At 44.3% G+C, this 15013-nt stretch overlaps 1 protein-coding gene across 15 annotated transcripts in view; it reads right to left on the reverse strand.

The window, feature by feature from the left end:
• Nucleotides 1-678: 678 nt before the first annotated feature.
• Nucleotides 679-15013, reverse strand: part of ACOT11 (acyl-CoA thioesterase 11) — a 749239-nt gene continuing 734904 nt past the window's right edge. For all 15 annotated transcript variants that reach the window (XM_085602549.1, XM_085602548.1, XM_085602556.1 and 12 more), the window contains one exon: nucleotides 679-2110. In XM_085602549.1, coding sequence (XP_085458675.1) covers nucleotides 1955-2110 — 156 coding nt within the window. In that variant the 3' untranslated portion in view covers nucleotides 679-1954. The remainder of the gene's footprint in view (nucleotides 2111-15013) is intronic.

Here is a 15013-nt window from a genome sequence, read left to right on the forward strand (position 1 = left end):
GAGATCAGTCCTATTCTCCTTGGGGCATGGGATGCTTAAGTGGAATTCTGTACCATTCCAAATCCCCCCTGTGTAGAGGATATTGTGCTGAAATGAACAATGATGCTAAAGTGATGGTTTCTCTGTGCATGCTTACAATGTTATGCCCCAGACTTTGCTAATCACAAGACTCCTCTCTCTTGCTTATTATTCAGTCATTGCACGTGGCTAATTAATAGTAAAGAGATAAAGTCTAGAATTATGGCTGGATCAGGAAGACCAGGCCCACAAACTGGTCAACAGATTAGAGGCATTTTACAAAGTTCAAAATGAGTGAAACTTGAAAAAGAGGTAGTCCATAAGTAGTGTACAGCATTGTAATGTGCAGTCTCAATCACCTGTTGCTAACTCTGCTTACATAAGATGTGGTTGCAGACTTATAATTGACACAAGCACCTGGAAACATCTGGGTAACATTCTGCTCAATACCAGCAACAAATCCAAACACCTACAGGTGAGTAAACCTGAAACTTGATACGCATATTCTATCAATTGTGAAACGTACTTCCTAAATTTAATTTTATGGGATAAAAAATGCTCTATATAGAAAACGAAGCTTAAACAATACAGAGTTTCCAAGGAGGTTGCAAGGATGGGTAAATAGGGCCCGGTTTATAACAAGACACAAACAGACAAGCCTTTACCATACAAAATATTTTATTTTTTTACAGTTTTGCTGTCACTCACCAAACGCCACCATTACCATAATTAGTACTTAAATACAAAATGGCAAACAGGAATAAAAGAAAATCAGGTTATGACTAAAAAGTATCTATGGCAATTGAAGAAGATTAATGATGGATTAGAGTTGGATGACACACATAAATGTCTAAGAATACAGAACAATTCGTTTTGATGCCCAAGCAAGGAATTCCTCAACCCATTTTGTGCAAATTTACAACAGATTGCATATTTTTAAACTTAGCAAAGTAGCAATTATTTGTTAAAAGGAGTACATCAAAGTACTGCAAGAACATATTGGCTCATGCATTAGACCGTGAAAATGCCTGACAAGAGGTGTTTTCAAATTCCTAATGTTTATTATATGAAATGATCACTGTTAGCCACTTTGTTCTGTATAATGTCACTGAAGAGTTCGAATTGTAATGCTTTCTTGATGTGTTTTTTAAATAGCATTTATCACATTCGATCCTCTCCGATGCATTACCTGGTTTAATTAAGTATCTGTTGGATATGGGCCAGTAAAAATATAATTAACTGGGAAGACTTATATTAATGCATATGACTACAACGGTTTCAAAGCATGCAGTTTTACTAAAAATGCCAGTTGTCCAAACTCTTATATGGTGCCTATAGCAAAAAGCTTGTACTGTCAGTTCTTTAATAAAAAACAATAAATGTGATTTACTGCCGCCTTTGTGAAAGTGCATTTCTTTACCCATTGTGATAAATAGAAATCGCCCCAACATACTTTTATAATGAGCGCCTGATTGACAGTATATAAACAGTTTATCTACATAACAGAAAATGAGTCAATGCCCAAATACTAGCCACAGTTGTACTAAAAATTCAAGGGAAGTTAGCTGAGGTTATGACACGTGTCAACTAGATATTGAAGATAATGAGATGGCAACGCTTTCTGGTTTCTACCTCCATGCTAGACTTTAGTTCGTACCTTTGGTATATTATGCTAACAGGGTTACTCATTCTGTTGCAAACTCCCATCATGCCTGTTTCATCAGCATTTTGATTGAACGACAAATGTTGATGAACTCAGTACTATTGAATCATTTCTTTAGAACACCTATATATGTACTGCCCTAGGCCCATCCTTGGGTTTTAAAATAGATACAAGTGAGTTAATCTGGCGACCACTTCCCCTTGTTGTGGGCCCCGCAAACATAACATGCACCAAGCCACTCGTAATCAATGAAAAGATGTACTGGTGCGGATGTTAAAGATTCTGGAGTCCCACAGAAATATCATCTTTGTTCTTTTCCAGAAAGGATTCACAGTTTTGGAAAGTGGTGTAGAGCTCGGAGGATAGTCCAGCAATATTTGCAGTGATGTACGAGACAAATCCAGGGGTAAATTGGTTGTAATATGAAATCTAAAAAGAGAAAGTAGAAGTCATTTGCAATGAAATGCCACCTTTCCATCAGATTAATGATACCCCGCTTGATTTTTCAGTGACTGGGTGGAACTTGTTAGGCGGTATAAGAAGCCTGCACACATGTACACACATTGCTCTGTCACTAATGGGTGTTCTAACTCTGATGTCAAAGGGGCATGTATCACAGCATTTCTTAACTGGATAGAATGAATATAAAATAGCATATACTTTTACAGAAAATATTTTACAAAAACATCAATAACCATCAAATGTTTTAACAAAAGCGCTTAAGTGCTTCTAAGATCGTTACATATTGTTTTTTCACTTGCAGGAACTTACCATTGAAATAATTCTCAAATGTGGGAATTAATTGCATCTGGTATGAATATATATTATACTGATATGAATACTGACGTATCCCTGGTGAGAAGCTCTTAAAGCAATTAACTGAAGGAAGATAAATACGTAAATGAATTTTGCTTACACAACTTTGCACAACAAATAAAGACCAACAGTGGTGATGCAAATAGGTGTGGCCTTGACTGTGTTTTTAATGTGTTTTCATGTAAAGAAGTGTATTTTTTTTCCTCGGAGTTTTATATAGCGCGAAATTGACCCGAAGGTATCCGGTATCGGAGCAATTTACATGAGCACTGCTGTGTCCTAGCAACAAGTCTTGCATTCTTGTTATGGTTACCAGCTCCCAGAGTTCTGGAAGATGGACCAGAGAAGAAGAGACTGTTACTGCTGCAAAGACGGGTCTAGAGGTTGTTCCTCTTTACTTGAATAAAGTTCCAGTTCCAACTACACTGTCTGCGCCTCTTAAAAAGTGGCGACGAGGATGGGATGCTGTGTTTCCCTAAGGGCAGACTGGGAGGGTAACGCTGATATGCCATGATCATAACCCCTAGACACGTCTTTGCAGCAGTAACAGTCTCCTCTTCTCTGGTCCACCTTCCAGAACTCTGAGAGCTGTTAACCATAACAAGAATGCAAGACTTGTTGCTAGGACAACACATCTAGCACCAGTTGCTTTACAGAAGGACACATTCATTTTTGTTAGGCACGGGGAGATTAAGTGATTTGCCCAGAATCACAGGATGTTGAGCGTCTTGTCCGAGATACGAACCCGGTTCCCCAGATTTGAGGTCAATAGCAATTTTTGAAGTATGTAATACGAATGTTGCAGGCATTTTATAGAAGTGGAAACTCCCAGGGAAAATATTAAATTAGAAAGTAAGGGTAGGCCTGCTGCCCAGGCTGATGGGATGACGTCGGGGAGTGGGCGACCTTCTGAGGTTGGGGGACGTGGTGGTGCAATGCTGGAACAAATGTTGGCATAGAACGAAAGCGGTGATAGTTTAGGCTCCAACAATCCCACTCAGACAGGCTGCTGACCTGGTCGGGCACCAGAAGCTCTCCAGAGGGGGTGGGCAGAACTGAATGACCTTACCATTGGTGACTGCTATAGAGAAGGGACACTCTTGGTGGGGCAGGAGATGCAAAGAGATCTGGACCTCCCAGACACGTATTTCCTATTATAAGGGAAAATAGTGGGTACGGTGCAAGAGCTGTGGGGACATGGGCACTCTGAACTGGCCATTCATGAAGCCCTCTAGCTATTTTTCCCTACGGGAGGAGTGGGAAGATTGCAGCCACGACCGGAATGACTCGGGGGTGTGTGGAAGGGGCTCGTGGGGGAGGTGGGGGGGAGGGGCTCAGGATGGGGTCATTCAGGGGGAGGGGAGGTTTAATTTTAATTTAAAAATATATAACTTATCTTAGCCAACCTGATCTGGTCCCACCCTGTCTCTGCTTCTCAGCTCCTCACAGGAAGCAGGCAGCCTCCCTCCCCTCCCCTAAGCCAATCACAACGCTGCAATGGCAGCGTTGTAATTGGTGGGGACGGCAACCAGAGGGCCGACCAAATAGTCAGAGCCCGCAACACTGGGCTAGCCACTCCTCCCCTGCCCTGTTGCAGGACGGCCCACCTGCCCGCCCCAACCAAACCCTTCTGCTTTCTCGCAGTGCGAGAAGCAGTAACATAAAATGGTATTCATACCATTTTATGTTACTGCTTCTGGCACTGTGAGAAAGCAAAGGGGCGACGCTCCTCCGCCCGCATGGAGGAGCCGCCCTGGAAGATGGACTTCCTGGTTTTACAAGACACTCCTGAACATGTTCACGTCCCCCCTCACTACTTGAGGGCCCTTTGGAAGACCCTCCTCCAAACCCATCTCGTAGATAAGCAATGGTTGATGGTGTTGGGGAATAGACAGAAAGCCTTTAGCAATGCAAAGCTTACAAATCTGAAGTTTATTTATCTCCACGCGATCTGCCCAACCCCTAAGCGGTTAGGGGAAATGTTCTTCACACTGTCCAAACTTGTACCAGATGTGCTCTAGCCAATGCCGATTGGGGGTAGGGGGAAGCACATGAGCGAGAAAGCAACACGTATAGCTGGGGAGAGAGATAGTTTGGTAGGGGGAGAAGCACGAGAGAGAGAGCAATATGGAGTCAAGGGGCGGGTATTTGGCGGGTGGGAAGAAGCACAAGGGGAGAGCACTGGATAACATGTACTCTCATGGAGTGCTTAAGCAAAAAGAAAAACTTATTTTCTAAAAGTGAGCAATGGAACAATAATAGACAGCCAGTCGGAGATGTGGTAAAGAGACTGTGCTCCAGAGGAGTGAGAAACACATGGTGAATAGCGTGGTACAAGGAAAGACAATGAGTAAGAAACAAGTCAATGAGAGTGACAAAGCCAATCAGTAAGTAAACAATGTGTGGGCTGTAAGTCTATGTAAGTTCTTGGCAAGTCCACAATAGGTCTTTTGCAACCAGATATCTTTGCTCTCTGGTGGGCTCATCCATGGTTCTTACTGCTGCAGGCTCTCGTGTGTTGGACATGTCTAGAGTGTGAGGAGGCAAAAATTTGATGTGATGTCCTTTTATGTACAGTGCTTAGAAACCAAAGAAGTGTGGTTGAAGTGCTATATAAAAACAGGTATCGTCCTTGCGGTTCTCGTGTGTCAATGTGTGGATGGTTAGAGGAGGCAGCTCTGGTATGTCCTGCATTTACAGGGCATAGAAACCCCAGAAGTGTGGTTGAAGTGCTATTTGAAAGCAGGTTATTGTTATTATTGAGGAGGTTTCTTGTGTGTCAATGTGTGGACAGTAAGAGGAGGCTGCATTGTGATGTCCTGTATTCACAAGGATTAGAAACTACAGAAGTCCGGTTGAAGTGCTATACAAAACAGGAGAAACCTATTGCCGTTTTTAGGATGTTGCACAGCAGTCCGAGCTGCTGTGCAACATGACTCAAAGTAAATAAAAACAAAGTGCTATGGCGCAGCCCACGCTGGTGTGCAATATCTTTAAAAAACATTAACAAAGCCAAATAGCTCTACATGAGCCATATGGCTTTGTTAATGTTTTTAAAGGAATGAGGCATTACTGCCACAACTGCCACCTGTGGACCGCAGGTAACCAGGTTTGAGTCTCTGCATCGGCACAACATCCTGAGATTCTGGCCAAATCACTTAAACTTCCTGTGCTTAAAAAATTCAAATGACTGTGACCTTGTGTAAAGTAAATGATGCTCATGTAAAACGCTCGAATACCTTCAGTTCGAGTTTGCGCTATATAAACCTTTCAAAAATAAAATAAAGGGAATAAGAGAAAGGAGGGTGTGAAACAATGGTGATACGGTGAGTGGGTGAAATAGAATTACGGGGTGACAAAAAGGAAATAATATTTTTTTTAAAAACAGTACCTTAAGGGGTCTGTGGCCAGTAGGTCACTGGCCACAGGAAGCAGTAAATGGTCTCTGCTCCAAGAAGGGACGAAGAATGAAGCTGGTGGTGAGGAGGAGACGCCCAATAGGAAGCAAGAAAACAAAAGCAACGTGGGACCCAACCAATGGTAAGTAAAGGGATGTAATGGGCAGATTCTAAGCCCCTTTTAAGCTTTTTTTTTTTCCCCAAAGAACAATAGCTTTTGCTGACAGTGCATGCGCGCTATAGGAAAAACCCACAAAACCTAGACAGGTTATTGTTATTATTGCTGAGGGCTCTTGTGTGTCGATGTCTGGGTAGTGTGTGGAGGCTATGCTGTGAGCTGATGGTTTCCAGGTGTGCTGTTTCGAGGTGCAGTCTCACTTCCTTGTACTGTTGCTGCCTTTTCTACTGAGCTTTAACACAATGTTGTTTCTGCAGCGCTTAGTGCAGTGGGGGGACATCTACCATGGACACTTGCAAGGGAGGGAAAGCAGAATGAACTTCTCCCTGAAACCAGGAGGCACTCTGAAAGGGCATCTGGGGAACGTGAGATAGGGGTTGTGTAAATCAAGCAGAGGAAGTGAATGTCTATGTGTGTCAAAGTTCACCGGAAGGGTGAATGCAGCAGGCAGCGGAAGTTCTGAAGGGGCAGTCAGGGTCGAACTAGCCTATATGGCAATCAGGCAGTGTCCAACGGGCTGGTCTGACAGGTCAGTGTGAGGGCCGTTATTCTTGGCAATTTGAGGGCCTGATTTATGGTCTGCTGGGCCGTTTTTTTTTACTGTTTATCTCCCCAATATTAAAACAAACATTGTCTAAAGCAATTTCAAATCCATGCAGTCTTCCATACCTTGCAAATCACATATTCTGCATATCTTTTTAAATTCAAAACAGCCCTGTTAGAACTGGGGGTCTCTAGTTGGCAGAGGTAGGTACCTTTGACCAAATAGGGACCCTTGGTTCTAAGTCAGGGAAAGGGGATTACACTACTGGACAACCCCTGCTTACCCCCTTGGTAGCTTGGCACGAGCAGACAGGCTTTTCTCAGAGGCAGTGTGTTAAGCATTTTTGAACACATACAGTAGTACAGTGAAAACACTACAGATGGACACCACACAGGTTTTATAAAAATAAGTATTATTTATATAGACTTAACACAAGACCACAAACCAAAAAAGTCCACAATACTGTACTCAAAATTGACTTAAAGATGGTAGAGTTAACTTAGTTCAAGTTGATGGTAAATGCGACACAGTTCTCACAAAAGTACCTGGATGCGTAACGCAAAATAAACAAAAGGCTTGCAGCGTTGGATGCGTCAGTTCCTTGCTTCGGGGGAGACGATGCGTCGTGCCTCAATGCTTGCGCAGAGTAGGGGATGCGTCTTGATCCTTACCGGAGAGGAGGTGATGTGTAGATTCTCATGCTGCAGCCCGGTTGCGATGCGGCAAGACGGCGCCTCGATGCGATAATCCGGTGCGATGCAATAAGATGGCACCCTTGATGCGACGATGTGAAGACGATGCGCACACGTCCTGGCAGCCTTGCGGCGACTCTGTACTTTGGAGCCGCGACAGGCCCAGCAACACACATCTCTGGTGATGCGACGGCGACCCTCACGGTTGTGACGCGCTTCTCCGGTGATGCGATGACTACACCTGCGGTGGCAACACGCTTCTTCTTGTTGTGTCGCGCTTCCAGCTCTCAGCGACACACAGACTTCTGCAGATAGAATGCTCAGCAAGGAAATTCAGGGGGAGCTGGTGGTGAAGTCTGTTGTCCCTGAGACTTCAGCAGGAGGCAAGCACAAGTTCAAGCCCTTGGAGAAATATTCTGCAAGATGATGAAGTACACACAAATGTTCCTTCTCCTCTCCTTGGCACTGAAGACACCACTGTAGGCCAACCCAGCACCATGGCAGGGGGGCAGTCCACTCCTACAGCTTCCGTTGGTTCTTCTCCTTGGCAGAGGTTTATTTTTGTTGTTCCAGAAGTGATCTAAAGTCTTGGGGTCTGGGTCCCCATATTTATACTACTTTTCTCTTTGTTCTCTGAAGGCAGACAGGCCTTTGCCTAGACCAAACCAGTTCTGGTCAGTCCTGGAGCACTTGGTTTACATGACTCCTTTACTTTCAGAGTGCAGGGCAGAAACATCAGACACACCACAGGAGGTGGAGCCAGCATTGTGGAGAGAAGGCACAGCCCTATTCAGGTCCCAGGTGCAACTCCTCCCACCCATCTACATGCAGATCTTCCTATTCAGCCCTGTGCTAACTCACCCTCTCCACTGGAATCCCCCCAGCCCCTGTCAATCACAGAACCAGACACACAATAAACAACCTAGCAGAGGCAGGCTTGGACAGTAAAGCAAGAAAATACCTACTTTCTAAAAGTGGTATTTTCAAACACAGAATGTTAAAACCAACTTTACTAAAAGATGTATTTTATCATTCTTAGTTCAGGCATACTAAACTCGAATTTCTACCATGTTCCCTGAGTCAGTTAGGATTATAAGATGTAATAATCAAACTGCCCATTCCGGCCTATCGGGAACAGGTAGCCTTGCAATAGTGAAAAACGAAAATGGCTGTAGTTCACTATTAGGACATGCCACACACACCAGAGCATGACCTACCTTATACTTACAATGCACCCTGCCCTTGGGCTTACCATAGGAGTGTATGATATGAAGAAAAGGGAAGGTTTAGAGACTGGCAAGTGGGTGCACTTGGCCAGTCAGCATGGCAGTACCAGACAGCACAATGGCAGACCTGAGACACACTTTACAAGCTGCTTCTGGGGGTGGCACAACTAGTGCTGCAAGACCACCAGCAGCATTTGATTTACAAGCCCTGGGCACACATGGTGCACTATACTAGGGTCTGACAAGTAAATCAAATAACCCGATCATGGAGTCACTAATCAATACATCAATTTAGGGAGCACTTGCACTGTGCACTTATAGCAGTGGCACAGTGCCCAAAGCATCTAAACCAGCAAAACATATCAAAAACAGAGGAGGCAATCAGACAAAAATGGAAGGGAGACTCATGCCAATGGTACCAGGTCTAACAAGCCGTAATTTGCAAAAGTAGGCCACTTTAACTGTCGAATTCACAAATGGGGCCACTTTTATTTTGCTGCACATGCCTATTTTTTGTCCCAGTTTGACCCTGGGGCAGTCTGCAATGAGGAAGCAGGAGTGAGGTTGATAACCATAAAACTCCTAATTTTGACCTATAAAGCCATTGATTGTTAAACAATTACTTCGTTTTGGTTCATAATTTCAAAGCTGGTGGTTTTACTTTGCAGTGCAGTGTTATTAAAGACCTGCTAACGTAGGATTGAGTGTCCCCTCACTTGTCTCCTTCTAGAGGCTATAAGGAACAGGAAAGGCGCTGCGGTTTTATTGCTAGTTCACTTGCCATACACAGGAAAAACGTGACTTGTTACTGTGAGATACAGTTTATTTCAGGTCTTCTCCAAAGGTGTGGTCACATTGCATGTATTGAGTACGTGTATATGTTCGCCGAGCCTATTTTGAACAGCTTTTAACGTTAGGAGTTCTTGAACACTGAACCTTGCATATTCATGTGGTGTCCAGTATCAAGTTTGGAAACTCCATGTGGATGAGTTCATATTAAATTAGTGAAGGAGGTTGAAACGTGTCAGCAGTTAATATGAGCGAGTCTCTAAGTGATTTATTGTAAGATCCACCTAAGTCTTTCTTTACTTCACACAGAATTGAATGAACTTTCCCATAATTTGATGGTGGTATCTCCAATTGAAGGGATTTTCCCCAGTCTGGGACATCATTTGCTGCCTAAACCAAAATAACTTATATATTATAGGTCTTTATTTTGCTGAACAAAAGGTAGAGAGCTGTTACTATGGACAAGGTAGACACCATTTATGTGTGATTTTGTGTCATTCATTAGTTGATTTATGAGCATTTTAATTGTATGTGGTTATGTCCTATAATATTTTCGATTGTAATCCAATCATCAATGTAATGCAAATACACCGTCAAATGTCCTTGTTTTAACACGTAACACATCAGTGCTTAAAAAATGTGCTAAATACATATATATTCACTGAAAAAACCATTGGGTTCAGGGGCGTTATAGTTAGCTGGACTTTTCACTCGTACAAAACCATTGAAATTCCCCCGTTATAGTTAGCTGAACTAACTATAACTCGCGCGCCCGCAATGCACTGCTGATGACGTCACATATTACATCACTCATGACATGGTCAGTGACATCACTGATGACATCACTGATGACATCTCAAATGACATCACTGATGACATCACGGATGACATCATCCAGTGCATGTGTGTTTTTCTGAAAATTACATATGTTTTATATATGTATATCTCAAGGTCGATGGAAGAATAAATGGGTATATAAGTGTCTAAATGGATGATTTGTTTTTGAAAAATTGATTGTATAACTGACTGATTAAGTGTATCTTAGTGAATACATGGCTTAGTGAGTAATGTTTAAATATGTAAATATCTGTATCAGTCTCTCACTTTGTGTACAAGTGGCTGCATGGGTTGGTGAGTAGCTACATGAGTGTCTATATAGGTTATTAGTTGGTTTTTTGAGTATCAGTATGAGTGTCTGTATGGTTCGGTGGGGGTATTACGTAGTGCATAGGTGCATGAATGAGTGACTCACTGTTTGTATGTGTTGAAGACAGCATGTGTGCAGGACTGTATGGGTGGATGAGTGTGTGCATGGGTGTATTAGTGAGTGAATGACTGTCTCAATAGTGTCTTTATGAGTAACTACATAGGTTTTAAACTAGCATATGTGACTATTGGTGTATATAAGTGAGTATATGTGAGAGTGAGAGATTGGAAGAGTTCCTGTATGAATAAGTATGTGTTTCTATAAGTGATTGTTTAAAAGACTAAGTATGTGTAAGTTTCTGTAGTAGTAAGTGTGGTGGTGTGTGTATAACTGTATATACAAGTAAATGGATGATTGATTCTTTATTAGCATGAGTGACTATGTGTGTGAGTAACTCTATGGATGAGTGGCGTTATGTAACAGAATGTATAGGTGTAGGAGTACATATGATGAGTGAGTACATGTATGAGTGACTGTATAGGACTGTTGGTGAATGAGTGGATGTGTATGTGGATCGTAGAATTACTGAATAGGTTGTTGTAACTAGTATTGGTATGTCCATGGTTTTGAAAATGTTAGGTTCTATTTTTGAATGTATGTATCAAAGGTTATATTAGGGGGAGAGGAGGTCTGCCACTCTATCACAAGGATGATGTCATCAGTGATGTCATCAGTGATGTCATTTGAGATGTCATCAGTGATGTCATGAGTGATGTCACTGACCATGTCATGAGTGATGTAATATGTGACGTCATCAGCAGTGCATTGCGGGCGCGCGAGTTATAGTTAGCTGAACTAACTAGAACGGGGGAATTTCAATGGTTTTGTACGAGTGAAAAGTCCAGCTAACTATAACGCCCCTGAAACCTATGGTTTTTTCAGTGAATTTCTAAGGTTTTTTAAATGCTAATTCCCAACTATAACGTGCCTGAAACCTATGGTTTTTTCAGTGAATTTCAAAGGTTTTTTAAATGCTAATTTCTAACTATGCCTACAGAGATAGGACATGTGAAGAAAGAAGAAAAAACGCACAGAAAGAAAAAAAAGAAATGCAGAAAGAAGCAACAGAAGTCCTCAAAGACGAAGAAAAGTGCAGGAAGAAGGATAACGTGCAGAAAGAACAAAAAGAAGAGCAGAAAGAAGCCTTGTTGAAAAATCATCCTGTACCCTCAACTTTTTCAGACGAATATTGGTGGTAACTGAGTCCGACTAACCAGTCCTAGAGCCAGTGCTATGTTAAAAGACACTCAGAATACAGTGAAAACACCTACATACACTAGGGAACACTATGCATTGGGGTTCCCCTGTGATTAGCATGACCTCCTCTGTAAGCCCCTAGTGTATAATAGGGCAGGGGATTGAAACTACCTCTTAAAACGTGCCACAGGGCGTGTTTGCACACGTCACCTCAGGCCCCGTCCCCTCCCTTCCCCACTGTGTAAACACGCCCTGTCGCCGTTTTAAGTTGGGAGATTAAGTCCCCTTGAATCCTGAGGGTCCCTAGGGGCAAAATAGCCCACTAGGTACGTCCAGTAAGCGCCATTGCAGACAGGTGTAAAAAGGGGCACGGCCTGCACCACCTCTCTGCAATGAAGAGCATTGGCGCTTACTGGAAGCACCTGGTGGGCTAGTTGGCCCCCAGGGTCCCTCAGGATTGAAAGGGAATTATTTCCCCAACTTAAAACGCGCCACAGGGCGTGTTTGCACACGTCACTTCAGGCCCCGTCCCCTCCCTTCACCACTGTGTAAACACGCCCTGTGGCCATTCTAAGTTGAGAGATTAAGTCCCCTTGAATCCTAAGGGTCCCTAGGGTCAAACTAGCCCACTAGGTACCTCCAGTAAGCGCCACAGAGCTGCGTTGCATAGAGGTGTAAAAAGGGGCGTGGCCTCAGAACACCTGTCTGCAACGCAGCTCCCTGGCGCATACTGGAGATACCTGTTGGGCTAGTTGGCCCTCAGGGACCCTCAGTATTGAAGGGAAATTAATTCCCCAATTTACAACTGGCCAGGAGGCGCGTTTGCAGAGTGCTGCAAGGAGGGGGCGTGGCCTCCGGCATGATGCAGGTCTTTTATTAAAAATTTTTAAGACGGAGGGTTGTGTGGCCCCCCTTCTTTTTCTAAATTATTGACCCTGGGGACCCCATCCCCCAGGGCCTGCACGCTAATTTTTTTTGTTGAAAAAAATAAATTTGTAAGGGGGCCGCGTGGCCCCACTCCCAAGGCCTTAATCGGCCCCGGGGACCCCAACCCCCGGGTCATGGCCTTTTTAAAAAAATCATTCTTTAGGAGGGTGGCTGCGTTGCCCCCCTCCTCAGGCCACTTATGGCCCCGGGGACCCCATCCCCCCCGGGGCCGGCCTTTGTTTTTTATTATTTTAAAAAATATATATATTTATAGAAACACCTAGGACATGCTGGATAAACCGTATGTACCTATCACCATGACGATTTGCGTGATATTCATTAAAAGGCGACTATGCATACAATGAATCCACGTGGAATTTATTTACACCGCTAGTGAAGCTCTGACGTGTCTGACGCCCTACCGTGCCTAATCCCGGTGCCCCCGCCAGTGGGTACTCTCCAAGTAGACACCCTTGTCGTTTATTTATACAAACATGGGTAGCTATTGACGGGCACATTTAATACACATGCACACCAAGCCATTCAAAGGGGATTCGACAAAAATTCGACCAAACTATGCAAGAAACCCCCCTCACAGTTAATAAAACACACACCCACCGCCGGATGTGTAATACTTTTTATGTTACTCTCTGGAAAGGAGACGAACCTCACTTGAGAGTCACAGCGTGCTCCTGGCTGAGCCCAATGCTATGTTACACCCACCAGTGCCCGCCAAGTGCCACACACCTCTGTGTTGTATTCCACCAGCTAGTGCGTATGCTATGACACTCTAGCCCATTTGCACTGTAACACCACCCTGTGAATATGTCATGCCACACTTGCCTTCGCACGGGTTATATTGCCCCATCTAACGTGCCTTCCTCGATGCCTATGTTATAACGCACAGCGCTATGCCATACATATTACAATCTGGGATCCATATCTTTGTCACAGTGCATATGCAACGTTACACTCCCCAGCACATATTTTATATTACAACTTTAGAGACTAGTTAGGTTACACAACACTGCCCTGTGCATATTACACTCCAAGGTGCATATCGCATAGCACGCGCTAGTGCCTGTGCTATCTCGCGCTCTCCAATGAATCTGTCATTGCGCACAATGTATTGCATATTATATTTCACGCCCCGGTTCATCTTATATCACACTTTTTGGTGAATAGTTTATACCATATACTATATCTAGTTTTCATTTTCAATCGTGCTCTCAGGACTATGTTCTATATAACACCGCGTCCACCTACCCTTTTCACAGGCATTACATTTTGCGATGGGGGGTGGAGGGTCAGGGGGTGTTTCTGCAAAGTGAGCCCGGAGTCAGTCACAAACGTCCTCTTCTTCCTAAATAAAAGTGAGATTATGCTGCATACTTGTTCATATTTTAAGTAGTTCAATAAAGTTCCTAATACCCACCTTCTCTGAACAGTTAGCTTGCTGCCCCATCCACCTCCTCCCTATCCTCTGTTGTCTGAATCCATGGACTAGCCTCCTCCCTCCTGCCATGCATGGTCTGATGTGCTGCCACTGCCCTCCATTTAGCATGATGAACCAGTCCACTCCTCCTGCCCTCCATTGCCCAATTCTATGGCCCATCATTGACCTCCTGCTTAGCCTCTGTGCTTAGCTTGTTGCCCCTATTCTCCTCCCCCCTGCCCTCCGATGTCTTTGTGCATGTCCCTGCTCCATCCTTTTTGCCCACCATGTTCCATGGACCTGCCACTCCTATCTACTCTGAGTGTTCTGTTGAGCTGCCACTCCCATCCCACCTGCCTAGCATTGTCAGATGACTATAACCTGTCCCTGCCACCTCCACCCTGCCTGTCCACATGTCATGCTCATATCCCCTTCCTCCTGTCCTCCATGGTCCATTTTACTGCCACACCCTTCTGCCCTCCCTGGTCTGTTGTGCTGGAACTGCTCCTCCTGCCTGCCCAGCGCGGTCTGTTGTGAGGCCCCTTCCCCTCTCTTGTCTGTGCCCAGGTCCTGACCCTCCCTTCTATCCTCCATGGTCCTTTGTGCATGCCCCTGCACCCTCCTTCTTGCCCATCATAGTCATTGTGCTGCCACTATCCCTCCCGCTTGCCATGCATGGTCTTCTGTGCTGCCATGGCCCCTCCCACCTTCCCTGTGTGGTCAGCTAGCTGCCCCTGACCTCCTCCCACCTTCCCTCCATGGTCTGTGTGTATGCCATCATAGTCTCACTATTGCTCTCCATGGTGTATCTTGTTTCTAGTGCCCATCCTGCCTGACCTCCTTGGTCATCTTGCTGCTCCTGCCCTGCCCCCTTGCCCCCAGCCGTCTGTTTCCATGTGCAGACCCCTATTCCCTCCCTCCTG

Source organism: Triturus cristatus, chromosome 4_2 (genome assembly GCF_964204655.1).
Source record: "Triturus cristatus chromosome 4_2, aTriCri1.1, whole genome shotgun sequence".
In the NCBI taxonomy this organism is placed as follows: domain Eukaryota; kingdom Metazoa; phylum Chordata; class Amphibia; order Caudata; family Salamandridae; genus Triturus; species Triturus cristatus.